Source organism: Macrobrachium rosenbergii, chromosome 17, assembly GCF_040412425.1.
Source record: "Macrobrachium rosenbergii isolate ZJJX-2024 chromosome 17, ASM4041242v1, whole genome shotgun sequence".
NCBI classification, from domain to species: domain Eukaryota; kingdom Metazoa; phylum Arthropoda; class Malacostraca; order Decapoda; family Palaemonidae; genus Macrobrachium; species Macrobrachium rosenbergii.
This window is the reverse complement of record NC_089757.1, coordinates 15,933,770-15,957,934: the sequence shown is the minus strand read 5'-3', so window position 1 is coordinate 15,957,934 and position 24,165 is coordinate 15,933,770. Positions and strand designations below refer to the sequence as shown.

The following is a 24,165-nucleotide window of genomic DNA, read 5'->3' as shown; positions in this document are numbered from 1 at the left end:
TCACCAGGTGTCTATTGTAGTGTGACATCAACTTCCGGAAAAAAGGAAATCTTTTCCCACTTGAAGGAAAGGTATGGTTGTTTGTCCAGACGACCATTGTATTGAAAAAAAATATGGAAAATGAATGAATGATATATATATATATATATATATATATATATATATATATATATATATATATATATATATATATATATATATATATATATATATATATATATATATATATATATATAGGTGTAACACGAGTTTATGCAGATATTTGGTGAAATGCAAGATAGAGTTATTCTGAGCAGAAAATTTTCTATAAAGATATGCATTTTAAGGCTTCGTTTGTCGGTGAAGAGAATTTTGAGTTAATTGTTCATCATTAACACTGCTTTCGGGCGAGGAAGTTTTGACGGAAGGTCGGTGTAGCCTGAGATGTGGGAAGGGAAGGATGAAGTGAATGAGACAGGTGGATTGGTTGTCTTTTAATTATGATTTTTTTCTTGCAAGTAATCTAATTTTAATGATTAGCTTAGGACGGTACCGTATGGCTTTCCGTATCAAGTAAGCAGTGCAATTGTTGCTTGGCAACATTTATTTGTGATCGTTGAATCTAGCACGCTCTCTTGCTGCCTCGTCACGTAATGGTTGAATCAGGTGTCATGAGTAATGACTAGTCCTACGCTTATGACTAGTGTCCGATGAATACTTTTGATGGAGAGGGAGAGATTTTTATTAATACATTTTAAATCTTTGATGGGTGTCTGATGAATAGGCCTGCCTTTAATGGAGGAGATTCAGTTAGACTTACTTCTCTTTTTCTTTTTTTTTTATTAGTGTCCAATGAACACCATTGATGGAGAGGAAGAGGGTTTCAATGAAGCATACATTTTTTCTCTGTTCTTCAGTATCTAAAGAGCACATTAGATTTGGAGATACTTTATTCACATCGGCCCAAGTGCTCCGTCTTCTCTCTCTCTCTCTCTCTCTCTCTCTCTCTCTCTCTCTCTCTCTCTCTCTCCCGTATTCCCCTGACTACTCTGACCTCCCGTACACCATTTTTCTCACCTGAGAGCAATGCTAATGATAAATGATTATTTTAAAATTCGTCTCACTGAAAAACAAAGCCTTAAAATGCATTTTATGGAACATTTTCTGCTCAATTACTTTTTCCTTCATTTCCCGAAATATTTGCATAAACTCGTGTTACACCTTGTGTGTGTGTATGTATGTATATATATATATATATATATATATATATATATATATATATATATATATATATATATATATATATATATATATATATACAATATATATGCATCCTAATTGTCATCCAAGTAGGTTCTTCTTCCCACAGGAGCCTAGCTGGCACTATCACGGACTATTCTCTCAAGGCTTCTATGCTGGACATGCCCATGACACCTCCATTGCTTTGCCATCATCTTATATATATATATATATATATATATATATATATATATATATATATATATATATATATATATATATATATAAAATACCTATGTATGTGTGTGCGTGTGTAGAAAGTCACTGTCATTAGAACATTTAACATATTTTAGTCAGTGTTTGGTCCTGTAGTGAGTATTTGATGTAGCCAGATGCTGTCCACATATTTTTCCCAGAGGTTAGAAACAAAGATCGGTGTCTAATATAATAGACGTAGCTTTAAATCTCTAATTCCGTCTGTTGAGTTATTGAAGAATTTATCAGAAATAGATCCCAACAGAATAAGATAGAGAAACCTCCTCTCTTTCGGTAGTGTGAATCAGTTACTTTCTCATAATACTGTTACCTTTTATCAACTAACATTGCGTTGTAAATGCATTGGTTAATATTTAGTTTCAAATACTATGGTATAAGTTTTTATCATAAATTACGTAAAAAATCTAGTGATTTTAAATGCTTAATGTAAGTTATGTGTTTAAAACTAATGGCTACAAAAGTTAGAACAAAGCCATATCTTATTGGGAACAGACTCTCCGGCTTTTATTAGAAATGTGCCATAAACACAACTGATTCTTAATTATTCGTTTTCGTAATGTTTTTTTGCCCTCTCTCCACAAAAGAGCCTTCATGTAGTGAGTTAGCGCTAAGTTCGGCCTTCTAATCAACATAGGTTCGATTCCCACCTGAGATGGGGCAACTCTTCATTCATTTCCTTCAGGAAACTGCGGTTTTCTTTGGAAAGTTTATCCAAAATCATATGAAATTCAGAATACAAGGCTATTGTATCCATCACGGTAAAACTAAAGTTTCTTTCTTTCCTTTACATATTTGATCTAAGTCTATGTCCTGTTGATGAATTGGTCGTGTATCATACTGAATGAAACTAGAGAACGTAGTATAAATTACTGGCTATGCCAGATCTTGGGTTTGTGAAGAACTACACCTGAGCTGCTTTCCTTTGATTTTCTAAAATCCCAATTGCGCTTAGGAAGTGGATTTCTGAGATAAAGGTGAGCCAGCATATTGATTGTTTGGTCAGGTTTCTTCCTCTTCCAAAACTTCCTTTATCCCATTGGTACTGTAATAAAAGAATTGAGTATTTTTTACACTTCTTTTTCAATTCATAATTATCAGAATAACAAAATCAGTTTTGAAATTGACCTTCTTCCACATTTTAACACAGATATCACCATAGACTTAACCTCTTGACATTATAAGTAGGATGGTACTCATGTTGAGTAACAAAAGAAATGTCATTGTACTGCTTACCCACGTAGCCAAGGGTTTAGGGTCACATGAGGCAGTATTTCGATATTATAAAATTTTCATAGTAACATGCATCTTCCATATATATAGATGTATGTGTGTGTGCGTGTGTTAGTGTAAGTGAAATTTCTTCTATTAAATGTATAGGTAAAAGAATGCCATACAAGCTTGAAAAATATATGATATAAGGAAATATCATTGTTTAATAAAGAAAGCAAAGCAGCTGCACTTGCCAGTTGTCTGATCCGTAGTTTTCCAGTCTTTGTTGCCGTACGAAGTGTTGCAGGGGAAAGTTTCCATTAATTAATAAAAACAAAATCATTCCACGTAGTAATTTAATTTACCTGAAAATCTCATAGTTGTTTTGCGCCTTTTTTTATTTCATCATTCCTCTGAGGGATTAGAGGGGTTTTTCTTTTTCCGTTCTGGTTCACTGGGCATACTTATGCCTCATAAAGATTACTTTTTCCGCCAGTGCATAAGATGCCCTGTCAGTAATTATTGAAAAGAGATTATTTATGGAAGTAAAATTTCGTTTGCCTCTTTTCTATTTTAAATTTCTGTCTTTTTTTATGAATTTTTTATTCGATTTTCCTCGAAAGCTTTTTATGATTGATAAGATATTATTCGTTTCATATTGCAACTTCGATTTTTGTTATTTCTAGTTTTAAGTAAATTCATTTAGCTCCTGAATTTTCATAGATTATATCATACTGACGCCCACTTACCCAAGTTGGTTTTAGTGTTTTAGCTTGAAATATGTAAGTATGTCCTAGTGATGAAGCTATGTAATGTCACCATAGCAAGTTCTAAATTTGTATATTCTCATTATTCTATAGCTAAATTTTTATGCCTCACCTGGCATGTAAGTGACTAAGACCCAAAATCCTATTCAGATGGCTGATGTCTGATGGCTTTGTCCCCAAGCTTCGTTTGTGCGAAAGTTTGGAAATTTTTTTAAAGGTAAGTCCATGAAATCAGGTTTTGGGAAGCATTGGCTGACTGCAAAGTAGTCACAAATGAGAACGTGGGAAGCCAATGTTATTCCATGATCCAATCGTGTGGAATTTATCTGTGAACACACACGCATATATACATATATATAAATTTATGTATGTATGTATGTATGTATGTATGCATTATGTATAATGTATATAATGTATATATGTGTACAGTATATGATTGTAGGTGCTGTAATTTTTAACTGTTGTAATCACCTATGCAAATTATTTTTGTTAATAATTCTGGCTAATTTTGGACTCATTCTAGTATTTTCCTTCAACAGGCCGCATGGTATCTGCCACGCGAGGCAGCGGAGACCATGGTTTCCACAGCATGTGGAAAAGAGCTTCATCGGGACCGTTGCCCGAATTCACCGAACACGTGAACAACGCCACTGTCGTCGTCGGGAGGAACGCCGCGTTTAAGTGCTCCGTCAAGAATCTTGGGACTTACCAGGTGAGGGAATTAGTCCCAACACACGTTTTGTTACTGGTATTTTTATTGTTTCATTATCATTAACGTAATAATGCGTGGCGCTCAGATATTCAGGATTTCCCAGGTCAGAGATTTGTTGTTACAGCTCTTTGATTATTATTATTATTTTTATTATTATATAAAGAGGGGGAAACTAAATTCTTGCGAAACGTATTGATTTTTATTAGAGTAAATATCTGCAAAAAATGTTTTTAGCGTGATCAGGTTTCTTCATCAATTCTCCAATGTCCCCTTATTGTTATTATTGTATAAAACGTAGATATGAAAGCATCATTGCAAATAAAACAAAGACATTCCATCCAATGAATCGGACTAGTAAGATAAATTCATTGTTGCAAGCATAGGAAGCACGTAAATTCAGATGCACAAATATCTCTGAGAGAACCGCAGGCAAGACTAGACTACGGATGAAGTTTAATTCCATCGCCATAACCTGTTTAGCTTTATTCTCCTTTATTAACCTTTCTTGGTTGTGACTTTACAAGTCTCTTGGAGGTTATTAATGCTGGAGTTGGTTTCATTTCGCTTCTAAGGCAGCAAATCTCCAAACAAAAGAGGATTTGCTCTAAGAAATGTAATGTTATTCTGCACTAGATTGCTTCCTTCTTGGATGGTTATGAGGTAAAAAATTTCATGAAACTAGTTATTTATCTCGCTAAGCACATTCTCACGAACAGACACACAATCTTACACATACACACACATAGATATATATATATATACTGTATATACATATATATATATTTATATATATGCTATATATATATTTATATATAGTGTGTGTGTTTATACCTGTATATATATTGTTATATCACTAATTCAACCATGACTTATTTTCTGAATTCTCAGTGTCATGCCACAAATACCCTAATATCGATTTCACTTTACTATAGTAATATATTACACCCAAAAGGAATTATGAATGAGAGGTTCATGTACCTCGACCAGGATTCGAACCTATGCCTTTTTAGTTGTGATATAGAGGTCAGTTGACTGATATGTCAATTGTATGCCTTGTATCAAAACCTAAATGTGTAGGTTCAATCTTGGTCAGGGCACATGTACTTATCATGTATAATTCCTTGGGTGGGACTTGTTCCCAAGATAAACTGATTTCGATATTAAAGTCTAGTTGTGGCCTAATATTTGAGAATATATATATATATATATATATATATATATATATATATATATATATATATATATACATATTTGTGTATTTATGTTCATTTATACATGTATATATACATCTATATATACATGAATATGTATATGTATTTAGCGATATACATGGGTGCAGCCCCTGTCTCTTTATCTGAGATTAAAAAAGCTGTGGAGGAACGTGTTAGTGTCACTAACGCTTCGATAATCTTATCGGAGACATCTTACAAACAGATTGGAAAGGCGTCAGCGACCGTCCGTGGAAAATGAGTCTCAGGCAGATGCTGGAATAGGGGTATGAAACACTCATCCCTATTAATCACTAAGTCATTGACATGGGTCTGAGCAACCTACAAACCAGTGTCCTCATGTTTCAAGCACCGTTTCTTTGAATCTTTGATAAAGATTTGGGGGCTTTCGTTTCTCACTACTTTAGCATGGCAGTACAAAGAACGGCAGACAAAGCTGTCGCAGTGGGGAAGTCATCTTTCTTCACAGACATATCTAACGCTGAAGTAAGTCGTGTGGACTGGGTGTTTGTGACAGTGAGATCTGAAAATTTTTTTAAACATCTGAATTGATTTGTCTCGGACTGTGGCCCATGAAAATTTCAAGTAGGCTGCAGACTTGTCTGACAGTCTGTGGCATGCTTTGCTGTAGTGTGACGTACCTACCTATGCGTTACCTTTCGAGTTGTCAGCAATTACTTGTAATAAAGTTGCTAGCCTAACCAGGTGACGACCAGCCACATTCGCCACTTATTTAATACTCAGTTTGCTGCTTTGGTCAAGAGAGATACAACCTTAATTACAACTCGGACCTCCAGCTCCCGTGGCTGGTATCACGTCCACGAGATGATAAAACCAAGTCGCTGGTTTTCGATGTGAAGCTAAGCAACATTGGTTGTAGTCAGTATCTGGATGGGTGACTGTCAGAAGACAGACAGCGTGACCGCATAAGAATAAAAGGACCAGGTGAATGTGTGTGTAAAGTGTGAATGTTTATATATATATATATATATATATATATATATATATATATATATATATATATATATATATATATATATATATATATATATTGTTAGGTAGCCTCCTCCTCGCTATAAATTACCAGAACTATTATGCTTATCAAGCTTTCTGTAAATTATCATTTTCAGAGCCTTAGACCAGCCGTAGGGTATCCCCTCTTACACAAATCTCGTGTAAAACAAAATTAATACATAATACCAGATTTGTATAAATACCAAAAGCAACAACAACTAGGATTTACTCTTCCTAGAATTTACTCTTATAGGCAGATTTTTCAAAAGAATCAATTAGACTCAAAAGGGCTATTAAACCCAAGGAATCAAAAGGAATAAGAAAAGACAAAACCTCATAAAAGTAACAATGTTTATTACTGAATTAAAGATAGCCTAAATGATGGTTGGGGCTAGAAACTGCACTCAACTACAAAAAAAAAAAAAAATCCCATTCCTACGCTAACACGTACACTGACAGGAAGAGGGGAAGCCACATAGGAGAAAGAAAACAACAAGCTCACGGTGCCGAAAAACAACACAAACATACGACAGCAAAGATTTTTAATCAAAAGAAATCAAACCTTAATTATATGAATTTAGCTAAAACGCTTATATAGAAACCCATCACCGCAGATTATACTCGAAGATGATTCTGCCGATTACTATCAGCAGCTCGAAGCGTTTATAACACCAGAGCGTCAAACGTCGATCAAAATAACGGCCATTATATGCGCTTACTGGAGGTAAGTCTCCGTACGTTCATCACAGATTACACTTGAAGTTGATTCTGCCACCAACAATTCCAGTGTCCACAGCATCAATACTATAAAAAAAACACTATCAATAATTACGCAAAACACTATCAATAATTACGCTTACCGGAGATAAGTTCTCCCTACGGGCGCCGTAACGCTTCACGACAGCAAAGAGGTCCGGAGAAAGCTGCAACGGAGGTGAACGCCGTGATGGAAACTTGCACTGTAAGTGATGACTGCCCTCACGCGGCACAGGACTCAAAAGGGCAGACACAGACTACGAATCGCTGAGCGTTGTCCTGCCGCAGAACACCCACAGGAAGCAGGCAGTAGCAAAGCTGAATCAAGCTGTCATACTTTATGCACCTGCCGCCAAGCAGACCCAAGGGGCAGGCAACGGCAAGGCTCAAAAATGCAGAGACCTCTCGCTCTGACAACTGGGATGGAACTCCACTTAAGAGACTTAGATCCCATATACCCCAAACCCCCGCTGAAGCACCCAACGACTCAAAAATGAAAATAAAAGAGAAAATTATCCCACATGGGTGTGTTACCAGTAACAAGCGAAACACCTGGCGGTGGGGAAAAAGAACAGCCCCAACCTTCATTTAGCGGCAATAAAGTAAACAAAACTTAAGTTGGCAGTTATATTACTGGGCTAAAAAGACTTATGTTAACTTTTCATGATACACACACACACACACACACACACACACACACACACACATATATATATATATATATATATATATATATATATATATATATATATAATTTCCGGGTGGTCAAAGTCACTGTCTATTCTTGCTTCTGAATCAGGCCACGCTTAGAATCCTGGCAGACCCATAAGCACATATGATTCCTTTTTAAGTGTAAGTTATTCCCAAGGTATATTGAAATCGATATTAAACGACATTTGAGTCTTAATATTGCTAAATATAAAAAGAATCACACGCGTATACGCGACAAATGTGTGTGTATGTATATATACATATATATAATATACCTACATATATATATACACACTTGTTTTTAAATTAAAAAATATGCACGATAGACTTATATCCCTCAGCACATCAGTTAATTAAAAGTGATAATTACTGGGATTTTATTCTAACATTTTCAGTTCAGTAAATCTCTCTCTCTCTCTCTCTCTCTCTCTCTCTCTCTCTCTCTCTCTCTCTCTCTCTCTCTCTCTGTGTGTGTGTGTGTGTGTGTGTGTGTGATTTTGAGAACTGTTTTTTTGGTCTTTTGCTTAACTTTAAATTTCTGACAGTGTCAGTTTTATATCAATATGAATAACATACAATGTTGTGAGTTGTTTCACATTACAGAGTTCTTGATGACGTCATGATTATGATTCAATGTTTAGGGCAGGATGAGTGTCTGTTTTTGACTACCATTTTTTTATCCTGTTTTCATGCCTCCGTCAAGCCAGAGTTAAACATGGCGTTGGAATCTCAGTTCCTTACGCAACAAAAGTACACATATAGGTTTAATTAATATGAAAAAGCTGACCAGTGCAAGCAGAATGAGATCTAGCTAGAGTCATTGTCGTCATGATGACCCTAAGCCTGTATAACGGAGGAAGGTTTAGTGGATAGCTTAACATCCACGCCTTGTTTTTTTTTTTAAGGTACTGGTTAACGCTCCCAGCTAGCATATAAAAGCGTAGAGGCCAGCACCACTGCCTTGTAAATTAATAAAAAAAGTGTACTAAAACATGCAACAGTTCTTAGCTGTCTGGTGTTGGCTCCAGTGGGTCTTTGTAAAGCCCCAAAGTCGTTGCAGTAAGGTTAATACCAAGCGAGCGAGGCTATACCATAAGAATTTTGTGCATATTTTATTTGATTTCTTGCCATTGCAGTTTCAGTTATTTTCAAATTACTGAAGTCTGCCTGTGCGTTGACGCATTCTGAGTCACAGAGACGTTGAGAATTTCTCCAGATAGCTTTAGAGGAATAAGTGAAGTTATAATGAGTCTCTGCTAGGTTTATTTGAATACTAGTGAAATATTCTACCAAAGCAAATCAGTCCGGTCTACGAAGATATAAGTGGTTCAGTGTGAGCACATACACACACTAATGTATGTGTACATGTTACTGGCCTCTGGATGACATTGTCACTTTTGCTTTTATATTTTGTTTTTTCCAGTCGGTTTTACTCGCACCCTGACTTTCATATTATCTCTTTCTTGCAGATTGCGCGGCATGCAATTCCCCTTCGTATGTGCCAATTTTATTTGGGTATCTTTCAGCCTCTTCAGTTCCGTTTTCTTTGCGAAGAAAGAAAACGAGAATACCAGACGCAGACAAGTAGCAATTTCTCTTGACCATAAATCCCCTTTGCCTCACTGAGAAACAGCTTTGGAGCGAGGGAGGGTGGGAGAGGGAGAGAGGAAGTGGAAGAGAGGCGTTGGAGAGAGAGTTAGGTGAGGTAAAAGAAAATTTAATTTTTAGATGTAGACAGATAGACAGACAGCTAGACAAAGGGGGCAATTGCGATATATTAGGTTGCTCCTTCCTAGATGTCCATGGGGAAATTTTCTTGTATTTTTACGACCCTGATGCTAACGCTCCTGAATGGCAGTAAAGGGTCCCAAGGCTACCGTGGGGCCGTCTGCCCGCGGGTTAAATTCTCAAAAGGTTAAGCATTTGTTGAGAGATACGTAGCAGGCTCTAGAGGTTATCATTTTTGTTTCCGTAAAAGATGGGGCCTCGATCTTTCCAATTGGTCTAAGTGTTTGGCAAAGCGGGCGTTCGCGCGCGCGCTTCGATGCGTATTTTCAGGCGTCTTTGCAGCGCATTTTTTAGGGAGATGAAGTTGTCCTCTCCAGAGCGCAGTTTTGTGCATGATAAATGTGTGTGCCTGTTCTTCGTACAGCTTCCTTGGTTGTCACTGACACTAAAATCATTTACTATCAACTTTTTTTTTTTTGAAACTAGCTTTTTATTGGTCATATATATATATATATATACTTATATGTACGTGTATGTATATATATAATTATATACATATGTGTTTATATACATATACACAAATATATATACACACACATATATATATCTGTTTTGCAGTTAAGTTTAAAGATTCGGTCTAAAATCGAGAGCAAATTGCAATGATTCTTCCACATGAAGGGTTGGCAACTTGGTCTATAAATATAGGTATTGTTCAAGGTACTATTTTCTTCGTTTTCCCGTTCTCGTTTTGACAGGGTTTTGATAACTAGTATTTTCCGTTCTTGTATTTACTTCTAGTGATACAGGTACTCTTAAGCAATAAAGGTTTAGGTCTCTCAAGTATAACATGACTCTACACTCTTAGCCCGACTAATTTTCATTTCTGTAGAATTTGGTGCCAATTATTATCTCTCTCTCTCTCTCTGTCTGTCTCTCTCTCTCTCTCTCTCTCTCTCTCTCTCTCTCTCTATATATATATATATATATATATATATATATATATATATATATATATATATATATATATATATGTGTGTGTGTGTGTGTGTGTGTGTGTGTGTGTGTGTGTGTTTGTGTGTGTGTGTTTGTGTATAGGCGTTGCCTAATAGGTCCCTATTCACTACTTACGTCAGCAATGGCACTGAACAGAACATGTCCATCCTCATGCCCCAGACAGGAGTTGTACCTGGAACTTCTTGACTAGTAGACAAGAGTGATACTAATCACACACCTAGTCCCATTGCATATATATATATATATATATATATATATATATATATATATATATGAGTGTGTGTATATATATATGTATGTATATGTATATGTATATAATCCACGGTTGATATCATTACCATGCTCTGAGTTTTAATACTGTTTGATAGGTGTGTATAGAAAATAAAGGAAATAATTTTCACATTAAGACATTACATCTAAGTAGCATTTCATGAGTATTAATGTGTTATTGAAATGCTGTAAATTTTATAGTTTAATTTTTTCAACAGAGCTTGGTCCTAATACTTACACAATGATAATTATCCCTCATATGTAAGTTCATCGCGAAATTAAATTCACTTAATACAGTCATTAGCATATACAAAAAAAAATAAAATTATTCTTCCTTCTTCCCTCTTCATGGTTAATGTAATTCATCAGTTCATTCGTTTCCGGAAAAGCAATAGATTCTGTGCTTTTTGGCTGTAAACGAAATTCATTTCATTAAGTTCCTTGATGAAACACCGTCTTCAATCAAGAGCACGTCATTAACCCCGCATTTTCATGCAACTCCGTCGACACTACATGGCAGTCTCCTCCTCCTCTCGGCTTCTAAAACAGCCAGCAAATCGGATGACGAACATTAGGCAGGGCGCGAAATTAAACCACCCGTAAAAACGCGTCCGCTATTCCCATTTGCATATACAGAGGCCATTGTGACGTCACCCGAGCCATTATGACGTCAGGTGTTTACTGTTCTTGGCAACCCATTGCGCGGATGCAAACGGGTCTGAGTTTGGTCTGCCTCAGTGAATTTTGAGAGTTTTTTTAATTCTACAGATTTGAAAGATTTTTTAAAGACTGGGTGATTTTTTTTTTTTTTTGAGAGGTGGGGGCTGGGAATATCGTTTATGGGATTAGAGGAGGATCACTTAGTGGTAAAATGATCATGGTACTCGAAGAGTGCGTAGGTTTCTTTAATATATTAAAATAACTGGAGATCACGTTCTTATCAGTAGTGATATGAGTACCGTAGGTTTGTATGTCTAGTGGAAATAGCCTTTTCACAATGCTTAAATTTTTCTTCCTATCTATGAAGTTCAGAAAATTGGATGAAAGTATAAACCAATGTATGAGTACAAATGCAGTACCCTTTTATTTGTATTTGGTTGCTACGACAGTATACTGAAAATTCAGTGAATTGTGTTGCTGTCTAATCGTTTATTAGCAAATGATTTTGCAGCAACATAAACTCAAATACTGAATCGGAAAGAAGTGAAAATATGTTGAAAATTGTTAGTTTCATTCGCAAAAATAAATTTTGAGAAAGAAAAGTCAGTTTGCCCTAAACCAACGGGAGTTTTTGAACATTAGAGGATTCATTATTATCGTGGATTTGTCGAGAAATTATGGTTTCAGTGAGATTAGAGAAAACATCATTCGTAAGACTGAAGAATTATTTACCTTGAAATTATACAGTTCATGATTTCAGGTCAACTAGACAATTGCACACATGCTGGTGTACGCTCCCAGGCGTTATATATATGTAGCCTAAGTGTTTATTCGGATGGATATATATACATACATACATATATATATATATATATATATATATATATATATATATATGTGTGTGTGTGTGTGTGTGTGTGTGTGTGTGTGTGTGTGTGTGTGTGTGTGTGTGTAGAGGGAGAGAGAGAGAGAGATTTTTATGCGTGTATATGTATCAATGTGTGTTCATGCATCGTACACACCGGAGAACAGCACCACAAAAAGAAAAACTTTGACTATAGAGGGTCAGAGGATGATAGAAATTTTCATTATTCACGAACGGAGCATTTGATAAGACCGTCTCGTATCAATATAAGATATTTCATTAAGTTCCCCCTTACTGGCGCATTAACCCGACGAAATTAGGTTGATATGGGAAGCGAAAGAGAGTGAGGGAAGGAGAGATTTGAGATGATTATTGAGTGCCACTCTTCGCCCGAATCCCGTGCGGACAGTCTGAATTAATAATAAATTAGTCGAAGAATATTTTCTCTAGCATCTAGCGAGCGACCGGTTTTGACCCTGCCTTAAGCAAATGTCAATCTGCCATGATAATGATCAATCTTTAATGGAGATTGACGGCGACGGTATTGAAATGTTGCTCCTCCGTGAAGGTATATTCTGTGTGATCCAAGTCTCAAGGGGACTTTAGTTCTGAAAAGCCTCACATTCCTACATTTCTGTTTTCTTCACCTTTTTGTCGGTCAAAAATATATTAATTTTCTGTAAATCGATGATTTGTGACATTCTTATGAGTCTTATATCGAAATGCCATTTATTTGTTTCAAGTTCCCGTCGCCGATGGTTGAAATGTCACGGTGCTTTGTCATTTCTGTGAAATTGCGTCTCACTCGAGGGAGTTAATTTAGTGACAGAAAATCAGTGTAATTCAATAGGATTTAGATATAACTCTTAAGACACGTTTTCAGCATTTCTTGTGTTCCGTCATTGAGGCAACCATGTTTGTAGAAAGTACTTGGATGGGTGCTCACCATTGAAAACTACGCACCGTTACAAATGAACGATTGTCTGGAGAGAGAGAGAGAGAGAGAGAGAGAGAGAGAGAGAGAGAGAGAGAGAGAGAAAAGGGCGATTCGTTTTTGTATTGGAGAAGTTTTGTAGTGAAAACTGATGTTGAATTGTCACCCCCACCAAAAAAATTTTTGGAGAACAGAATCTTATATCAAACAGTAGTAATATGTGTGGCAATGAATCACAGTCATAAGGAGCCAAAGTAATTGGGATTTTAGAGAACTTTTCCCTGAGAGAAAAGCCTTGACAAGTAACTTTGTAAACTGAAATATCCATTATTATTGTTTTAAAAGTTCGAAAGCTAGGCGTGTAGCTGGCTACACATGCCTTGGTTCATAATTTTCTCAGACGCTGTGAGGAAGTTGCGATCGCAAGGATTCTTTTATGCCATTCCCATCAAAACTGTTGAATTCTCTGCATGCTTCGGTTTTCCTGAATTACATATGCTGCTTGTTTTCAGGGAGCGGAAGTTTATTGTCCATTCGCAAGCTTTTATGATGGCATATAAAAACTGTTAAGAATTAATTCATCGCGTACATGGTTCTTTTTTTCGTGCTCTTTGCAGAATAGCAAAATATCAGTTGGAATTTTGATAATAAGTATTTTTTTTATTTTTGCAATGCTACAATTATATTTGAAACTCATTCCCACCATCATTCTAAAAAAATCTGGTCACTTGTACCCAGCCATTGTTTTTATCAGCAACAATGACCTCATGAACTATTCAGTTCATGATATCTTTTGGATACTCCTCCTACTGAAAGTCTTTAATCCAAAATGGGAATCTCATGCGGAAGACTTATTTTTTCATGTATTTCGTATTTTGGATTCAAGATTTTCAGTGGAAAACGTATCGAAAACGTGGGGAGAAAATCGAGGTGTAGAAGATCTTTGTGGTGACCGAAATTCAAGATATAACACAAAACATAGAAATGTACAGAGCCAATCTTGTCATATGTATGCTTCCACTGGCGAAATTGCTGATCTACCTCACCGGAGAAAAAAACATCCATACCTAACGTCTGATTTTAGACTAAGTCTTTGATCCAAAACTGTTATAAAATGCTATCATATAATTCTTTGCAACTTTATTATCCAAACGTCATCAAAAAGAAAGGCTGATTTCACAGTTGGTTAGATTGAAGTAACACAATCCAGTTGTCCATATCTAGCCATGGCTTCATGGAAAAGAAGAAAAAAAAGTCTTTGACCTACACATTAGTTATGTTTGTGACTCTGTGCTAAGTCATTGAACCAAATGGAATAAAGAAAATCATATTGCTTCTTTGCCGGTATCCAGGTTTGTATCTTATCATCTTTTAACTTTCACGTTTATTTTTGGAGGTGCTCCTTCGACCCTCGATTGTTCCATCAGGAAAGGCCAGTTATATTTCCAGTTATACCTTATAGTTGTCATGAAGATCAAAATGCCCACAGTAAGAGTTGGCATCAAGGCTCTAAGTCTACGTTCTCAGCCATCGGTTCGAATACCTCCAGAGATTTATCTGCAGGATTTCTTAAGGGTGCTGCGATACCTAACGAAACTATATTAACACATTAGGAAAGAAGAGAGGAGAGAGAGAGAGTAGATAAATAACTATTAGATAAAGTCACCACAATTTAAACTACTTCATTATTTAGTGGAGTATTATTTTACTCTGAAAGAATCCTAAATTACAACACTAAATAAACATTTACAATTTGGTATTACTCAGAACTTGGCAGGAGAAATCCAGTTTTCTTATTTTATATAACAATACTGTAATTCGTATTGTGTTATTTGTAAAAAAAAAAATCAGCAAAACGTGTACACAGCATACAGGAGAAATATTCATATAATATTCCCCCCCCCCAAAAAAAAATATATATCTAATGATCATTAGAATACTGCAATAAAAGATAGCAGTTACGTAAACAAAACAAAAATATCTACACGAAACAGCAAAAGTGATAGTGATGATAATAATGGTGGTAAGTGAGGGTGTGATGATAATGACGATAGTGAAATAGTAATATCGAATCAGTCGATTGCAGGACTTCATGATTTGTTTAGATTCTAATCCACTTTCTTGGACCATCTGTCTGTGATTTTACTCAATCTATACCTCGATCCCCTTTATGCCAACAGCATTCACTCTTACTCACCCTCTCTATGTTATGTGTATTCTGGATGTACTTGTGAATTTTGTATTTGAATCCATCTTAGGTATTCCTCTTCTTGGCCCTTACATGTTATCTATATTGCAGGCATGCCCATTTCATCCATATCCCAAACCCACATACATCGCCAACATATCTTCAGACTAAAATGTGAAGAAACCTATAGATTATCTTCTAATCTTTGTTTTTACAAAGATTAGAAAACAACGGGAATGAAACGAAAAATGGACTGTTTGAGTGAAGAAAGACTGCAACATTGCACTACAAAATGTAACACTTCAACTTCTGATTACAATATCCTTTTATTATTAATACTGTTACGTGTTGTAATTACTGTTTCTGCTGGGTGTTATAACAATTTCACTGATATTCATCTTTCCCGGTTGTAGGAATGTAAAGGTACAGTACCTATTCACTACGATTGTTTTGTCTGGGTGGTAGTGCTTTCCGTTCTGAATTATGATTACCCGCTTGCTGCTCTTGAAGGTCACGGCCGTTGTGTTAACCTATGCCTCTCCTTGGTTGCTGTTTCTCGTATGACGTTGTTGCTGGTGCCAGGTAGGTCACTTGTAGCTGCTCGGGGTAGAGGCGTGACTGGAAGTAGAGTATTTCGGGATGCGGAAGCTGGCGCCAAAGGAATTTACCTGTTTTTCCTCCTTTTGAAAATGATGTAAAGAAGATCCACTGCTTTTATAGTATTCATAGAAATTTATATATATATATATATATATATATATATATATATATATATATATATATATATATATATATATATATGTGTGTGTGTGTGTGTGTGTGTGTGTGTGTGTGTGTGTGTGTGTGTGTGTACTGTAAAGCCTGCAGAAGCCGGAGGCTTTTCTTCTCTCAGGCGGTGTCCAGTATCTCGACCTCATTGATGAAACTTTGGTGGTCGAGCTTTGACGTGTGTTGAAGGGGAACAGTGATTATATAGGAACGCCTTCTTTTAGGAGATAGCGCAGACGCTTTTACAGGTTTGTCATCGTCGTAACAATGCATGGTTGAGAGCTACCCTCAGCTCAGCTTCTTAAGGGCGTCTGAAGGGGTTAGATTCATCTTTCTTGTGTCTGTGATGCACGATTTCTTTGTAAAGCATTGAACAATTTGAGGGGGATCTCATTCCGCGAGATTATTTTTTATTATTATTATTATTATTATTATTATTATTATTATTATTATTATTATTATTATTATTATTATTATTATATTATTATTATTATTAAAAATTGCACACAAAGGCTTCCGGAGGATAGAATATTCATATACGAAGATAAAAATCGAAAATGAAACGAACATAACAAATAACTAAAGATAAATAAAACTAATAAATAGTTAGATAAATTAAGAGATGTGTAAAATGACACTTTATTAAGGGCTGATGTCGCTCGTAATGTCCCACCACACGCTGGTGTCTTGCCACCTGATTTTCCACCTTCATCAAGATACTACCTACTTCTCCCATTTTAACTCTTTATTTATCAATTTATATTTTTGGCTCCCATTTTAACCATCCATTTATCAAGTAGTTCTTCGGCGTCTTGCTTTTATTGTAACTCTTTATTTATTAAGCAATCTTTCGGTGTCTTAATTTCATTCCGACCTCTCATTTATCAATAAATCCTTCAGTGTCTTCGTTTTATTTTAACCCTTTATTTTTTAAGTGATCCTCTGGTTTCTTGCTCGATTTTAACCGCTCATAATCCTTTGGGTAAACTTTATAAGGCCTAGAAGGGAGACTCAGTGGTCTGTCGAAGCTAATGTGCATTAATGAAATACCATGCTTCAAAAATTTATAGAAATCGCGAAGCGGACTCAGTATTTAAACCTCGAAATAGTGACGAAGCGTCATTGGGAAGTTTTGTCAGAATAGGAATCTAGTCCCTCAGACGTAGGACTTTCCGTTTTATTAACGAAATTACTCTGGCATTGATACGCAGTAACACTGAGTGTCTATTCTATTTTGTCGGTAAATACCAGTACCGTATATTGCGATTTCTTGTGCACATGAGTCTTTTACATTTATATATATATAGTATATGTATATATATATATATATATATATATATATATATATATATATATATATATATATATATATATATATATATGTGTATGTGTGTGTGTGTGTGTGTGTGTGTGTGTGTGTGTGTGTGTGTGTGTGTGTGTGTCGGCTATTATTACTAACCATGCCATCTTCAGAGGACTGATACAGAGTGGCAGAAATTCATAATATATACGGTAGCAGGACAGTTCGTATGTACTGTCCTGCTAGTATATATATTTTGAATTTCTACCACTTTGCATCAGTCCTCTAAAGATGGCTTAGTTAGCAATAAAGCCAACACCGGTCAGGATGTACAACCGTGTTTCATTTCCTCCCGTTGGTGTTGGATATAAAATCGCGTGTAGGAGTGATTATAAACACGCACGCACACACACATATATAATATATAAATTATATATATATAAATGTAAAAGACTTATGTGCACAAGAATTCGCAATATACATGATATATATATATATATATATATATATATATATATATATATATATATATATATATATTTATGTTTGTGTGTGTGTGTGTGTGTATGTATATATATACAGTATATATGTGTGTGTGTGTGTAATATATACGTACATTATATATATAATATATATATATATATATATATATATATATATATATATATATATATATATATAGTATTGGTATATGTATATATACATATATGTATATATAATATATATATTTATAAATATATATATGTAAATATATATATATATATATATATATATATATATATATATATATATATATATATATATATATATATATATATAGTATATGGTGCTCCGGAGCAAACAAGTCAATTGTCACTGCCACGTTCATATTTCAGTCGCTGATTCATGGATGAACGTGTACAGAAACTTCAAATCTTAGGCCACTTATATAAACAACAAATGCATTTGAAAAGGGCAAGTCTATGTTTTATCCTCACAAGGGGGAATGAGAGAAAATATCGAAAAATAAAAGTAAAAGTGTAGGTTAAAGTACAACTTAAGTTCAAAATGAAAACCTTTCAAAGTACGTACAAGGAAATGACACGTACCATAGTGTGGTGAAAGTTTTCTGCGAGGGGGTTTATATACGATTCGGTACTGTGGTCAACGGCTTAATGTCGAAAAGATATATATGTATGCGTGTTGGCAGAGAGAAAGAAACTGAGTCTAGGGGAGCCAAAAGCTTATCAAAGAAAACCATACATTTACATATCTGGAAGCTACCGGGTGTTACTTGTGTAGATAAAACACTGGAATATATAATAAATGTCAGCTCAATCTCATGTAAATACTTCTTTAGGGTAAGGACTGAAATACAGCAACTTTCATTTACAGTCCTGGTTCATTTTGTCGTAGTTTTAGGTTTCAGTCTTTGGTTCGGTCGCGTAGAAAGTATGCAATAGGTCACGCGTGAATAAGTAAGTGAATAATGAGTAATTGAGTGAATCTTGAATATTTGTCCGCATCCCAAAGGTAAATGAATTCTATAATCTTGGTCCTAAGCTCGTTTACGTGGCGGTTTTATGCTTACTCAGACTTTTCTGCTGTGTGAGCCTCATTACGAGCCATTGCCGCTTGCAGCAGACCACTAAAATTTATTGCAATAATTAATTGCACTTTCCAGTTATACAATGTCAGTACGTTAAAGGTATGCCTAATTCTCCCCAGCGTCCGGGTTTTGACCGATATAAGTGTAAACATTCTTGTGACATAATTATCGACAGCCTTTTGCATACTTTAAGAACAGTGCCCTGATTCACAAGCCATAAATCAAAATAGACGACGAAGAGGTATTTTTGTTGTTGATGTTTTTGTAAGATTAAACTTGCCTTGTCACAGAACTCTAAGAAAAGCTTAGAACTCTTCAGTAATGGAAGTTGTACAGGAAAACGGAGGAAGAAAACTTTTTCAAAACCTTAACGGGAGATTGAATGGAATAGACACTTTCCAGAGGCTTCTGTATACGTCTAATATGATCAAGGATTTTCCCAAAGCACATGATATTGACGCACAAGTAACTAAATTCCTCTGTACCTAAGCATAAGTGGACTATGTTTGGAAAGTTCTTAAATGAAAGTATGTGACTCTGACATATATGCAGCTCAATAATTTTTCATTACCTTAGCATGTGCGGAATATATGATGTAAATTGTTAGCAACTGATAAATCTGGTTCCGGTACGATTATCCATTATTAGTATTATATAAAACTGGGTTTACGATGTTCCTAGACGATCAACTATTTTAGACGTGATTTTTGCATGTCAGTAAATTTGTGAATCAGTATTATCTATGAAGTCTACTATATTCATCGCCTAGATCACCAAAGTATTGAAACAATAATATTGATGTTTTAAATGCTCAAGTTATTTGTGCTTTGGATCATATTATTATTATTATTATTATTATTATTATTATTATTATTATTATTATTATTATTATTATTATTATTATTATTATTATTCAGAAGATGAGCCCTATTGATATGGAGAAAGTCCACAGGGGCCATTGTCTTGAAATTCGAGCTTCCAAAGAATAGGGTGCTCATTAGGAAATAAGAGACGGTAAAGGGAAATACAGAGGAAGAGATCTCACTTATTAAAAAGACAAAAATCAATTAATAAATAGATAAAAATGCATTAAAATGCAAGGAGAATAACATTAGGGTAGTGATGCATTGCATCTTCGCTTGAACTTTAGAAGTTCCAGTTGCACGACTCCTCAGGGGAGACTGTTCCACAGTCCAACGGTGTGAGGAACAAAGGACCTCTGGAACTGCGAAGTTCGGTAGCGAGTCACATTTACTGCATATTGTTGTTGCTGTTCAGCTAATCTGGTTGCTCTCGGCAGGAAAAGGGGATCAGGGATCAATTGTGAATGTGAAAGGTCTGTTAAAATGCAGCTTATGAAAAAGTTAACAAACAAGAGACCATCCGTCAATGTTCCAAGTCATAACTGCTAAGATCAGGAAACAGAAACCTACCATCACGAACCACTTTATCTAAAAGAGATAAATCTCTGGCAGAAGCAGACATCCATACCGAAGAACAGTATTCTAGTAAAGGAAGCACAAATGACCTAAAACAGGTGCATTGATTTTATCACTGTTGTAAATATATGAGGCCTTACGAACATTACCTAACTTTCGTGCGGCATTTGCTGCAACTTTCATAAGATGTTTCTCAAAAGTAAGATGTGAGTCAAAATTTACACCTAGAATATTTAAAGCTTCAGACTCATTCAGCAAAGTCCCATCCGCCTGAAGGGGGAGGATGGAATGGAAAATCCGTACGAGATCTGCTAATCAGTAGTGTTTTCGTTTTACTAGAGTTCAGCCTTATACCCCACTGACTACACCATTCACTGATCCGGTCCATATCTCGATTGAGGCTGAGGGCAGCTTCATTTCTCATAAGTGGAGACTTTACTACACCCACAAGTGCCGCATGATCGGCATACGGAAAAAATTTTTTTCCCAGGCCAACAACCATATCGATTGTATACACCAAAAATAATAGAGGACCAAGAACACTACCCTGTGAAACTCCGGACACGATAGGTCTTGTTTCACTAAAGATCCCATCATCAGCAGCTCGCTGCTGCCTATCTGTAACGAAATCTTGAAGTAATCCTAAAACATATCCGCCCACTCCAAGATTCTGAAGTTTATAAATAAGTGCCTTGTGATTTATAAGTCTAAAGCAGCACTAAAATCGATCTGAATTACTCTACACTCAAAAAAGCCTTATCTAGGTTTTCATGCACATGGCATGTCAAATCTAAAATAGCATTACAGGTACCTAACTGCTTCCTATAGCGACGTCGAAGCCATTCAGAGTTACAAACAAAAAATAGCATTGTTCAACAAATAAAGTTATTTTTCCATAATAAGTTATATAATAATGGGAAAAATATAGAAATATGTTGGATCCTTGCCCATGTAGGGGTTATGGGAAATGAAGATGCCGATAAAGCAGATAAAGAAGCAGCCCTTATGACAAGATCGAATGTAACTATCCCCGTTAACGATTATATAACACACATAAAAGTAGGCATTATAAACAAGTAGCAAAATAAATGGAATGAAGAACCTGAAAATAGTAAGTTGAAACAAATAAAACCAGGAGTTAAAAATGGAGTTCATCATACCAAAGAGACATGTGCAAGGAAATCTGACACGTCTCCGAATAGGTCATATTCGTCTGACACATGGACACTATGAGCAGCCCACATGAACCAGCTCCCGAATGCTCAGAATGCAAAGTGATAATAACAGTTAAACATGTGTTATGCGTATGTCTAAATATAACCAGTGTCGGTTATCAACTTTTGGAAAAGGATCGATTGGTGACATCTTAATTTTTGCATCAATATCTCTAAGAATATTAACATACGTGAAAACCGAAATTGTTTGTCTTTTGAAACAAATATTTTCTTCTTTTTTCCCCAAGTTATTATTCTGCCGCTTCCTTTCTATTTCCGTCATTCCTGTCAATAATATTTGCGTGTAACAAAACATCCATAGAGCTTTATTAATAGACATGATTACTTGGGTGATTTTGATTTTTCTGAAACACGTTTCCTCACCACCAGATCGCCTGGGTAACGAAGGACTCCCAGACCTTGCTAGCCATCGGCACCACGATGATCATCAGAAACTACCGACTCAAAGTCCACAGCAGTGACAACACAACTTGGTTCCTCTACATCGAGCAAGTGAGACTGAGCGATCGGGGCTTCTACATGTGTCAAATCAACACAAGACCCATGCAGGCTCAGTCTGGGTACCTCAAAGTCGTAGGTAAGAGGTGTTTTTAACACTAGTTCTATGCTGGCCTATACCATTACACATATCAAATAAGCACTTGAGTGTAAGGGTACCTTGAAGTAGTAGGTAATGGTACTCATAGCACTAGGCCTGATCAGGCCTGATTGGACAGAATATCCCAATGTAGTAGGTAACTTTATGCTAGGCCTATGCAAGCCTGATAAGAAAACAAAAATCCTGTAACTTTATGCTAGGCCTTTGCAGGTCTGATTAACATGTTCCCACATTATTTTAGGTTTTTGCAGATCCAATTAGACTATCCCCGTGTAGTAGTAGTAGTAGGCAACTTCATGATATCCTTGTGCAGGGCCAATCAGGGTAATTCAGTGTAGTAAGTGGTTAGTCTCCAAGGCACCAGTTGTAGAGCTAAAGTAGGCCATTATTAAGGTTTGCAGCCTAGTCTGTTTGAACTCCATGTGGATTGTTCTCCATCGTGTAATTTCCATGTGTTCCCTTAGGTCTCTTCCTACCTAGCTTTCAAATTCATTTTTTTTTTCTCCTAGAATTCCCCACCACTCCCAATCTAAGACCAAAGAATTCAAGCCCTCCCAACAAACTTCCATAAATTTGACGCATGGATTTAGTTATACAGCTTGGTAATTGGCATTTATGAGCTATATACACCTCAGCGACAGGTTCAGTTCCTGTTAGATATTAAACCATCATCATCATGAACTTTTTTATGTTAAATTTCCCTAATGGGGTTAGAGGCAATAAGAAATGAATATAATTAGCTTTATAACTGAACGTACAAAACGTTAACGAATGCTGCTAAAATAATAAATTTAACCTGGTTTCACAAACTTATAATAATGACATCCACAAATTTCATCGTGATATATATATATATATATATATATATATATATATATATATATATATATATATATATATATATATACACACACACACATAATATATATGTATATATATATATATATATATATATATATATATATATATATATATATATATATTAGTCGTTGTTGCTTCATAGCTGCCAAGATTCTCAGAGTCCTAACAAATTTCATTATTCCCCGAGATGATGCCAAGTCTATAAAGAAAGAGAAAGAGAACGCGTCTTCACCTTTGGTTACGTAAATTGTTTTCATGTAATTTTTATCATTTTCTAACACAATTGTTTTTATGATTGCTATTTTTATTGTCACTGTTACTGTTGTTATTGCTGTTAATAACATTGTTATTTGTTCTAAGGAGTCCACAGTAATGTAACTTTAAGTTTCGTGTGAAATTATTAAAAGCTTTCGAACCCTACTTTGGGTTCATCTTCAGTCACAATAAGGAATTTAACATGAAATGTACAGAGGTGAACTTAAAAATCAAAATAAAAAGTCACTGAAGATTGTTGATACCGGTAGTTAGCTCCCAAATAGACTAGGTGATGAGGAACGACGGCAGTTACTCTAACTAGGTGATTTCTTCTCAGCTATTAATATTCCTGACTGCAGTTCTACTCGATCTGCCTACGGGTTGACGTAGCGTTGCAAGAGATCCTTCATCAGGAGGCGCATTTTGGGTACCGTAACCAGACTCCCCTGGGGGCAGCGGTTACCTGGACAGGGAGAGGCAAAATAGAAGCAGCATCAGGAAAGAGAAAGACAGAACTTGTCCTAAAGTTAAAATCTTTTAAAAACATATTGATGATATAAAAGTTAACAA

General features: G+C 35.6%; 1 protein-coding gene across 1 annotated transcript in view; it reads left to right on the top strand.

Annotated features, from left to right (window-relative positions):
- LOC136847563 (lachesin-like) overlaps positions 1-24,165 on the top strand; it is a 464,069-nt gene that overhangs the window by 347,574 nt on the left and 92,330 nt on the right. The window contains exons 2-3 of the mRNA XM_067119287.1: positions 4,010-4,182; positions 22,251-22,458. Of these exons, the coding sequence (XP_066975388.1) occupies positions 4,010-4,182; positions 22,251-22,458 (381 nt within the window). The remainder of the gene's footprint in view (positions 1-4,009; positions 4,183-22,250; positions 22,459-24,165) is intronic.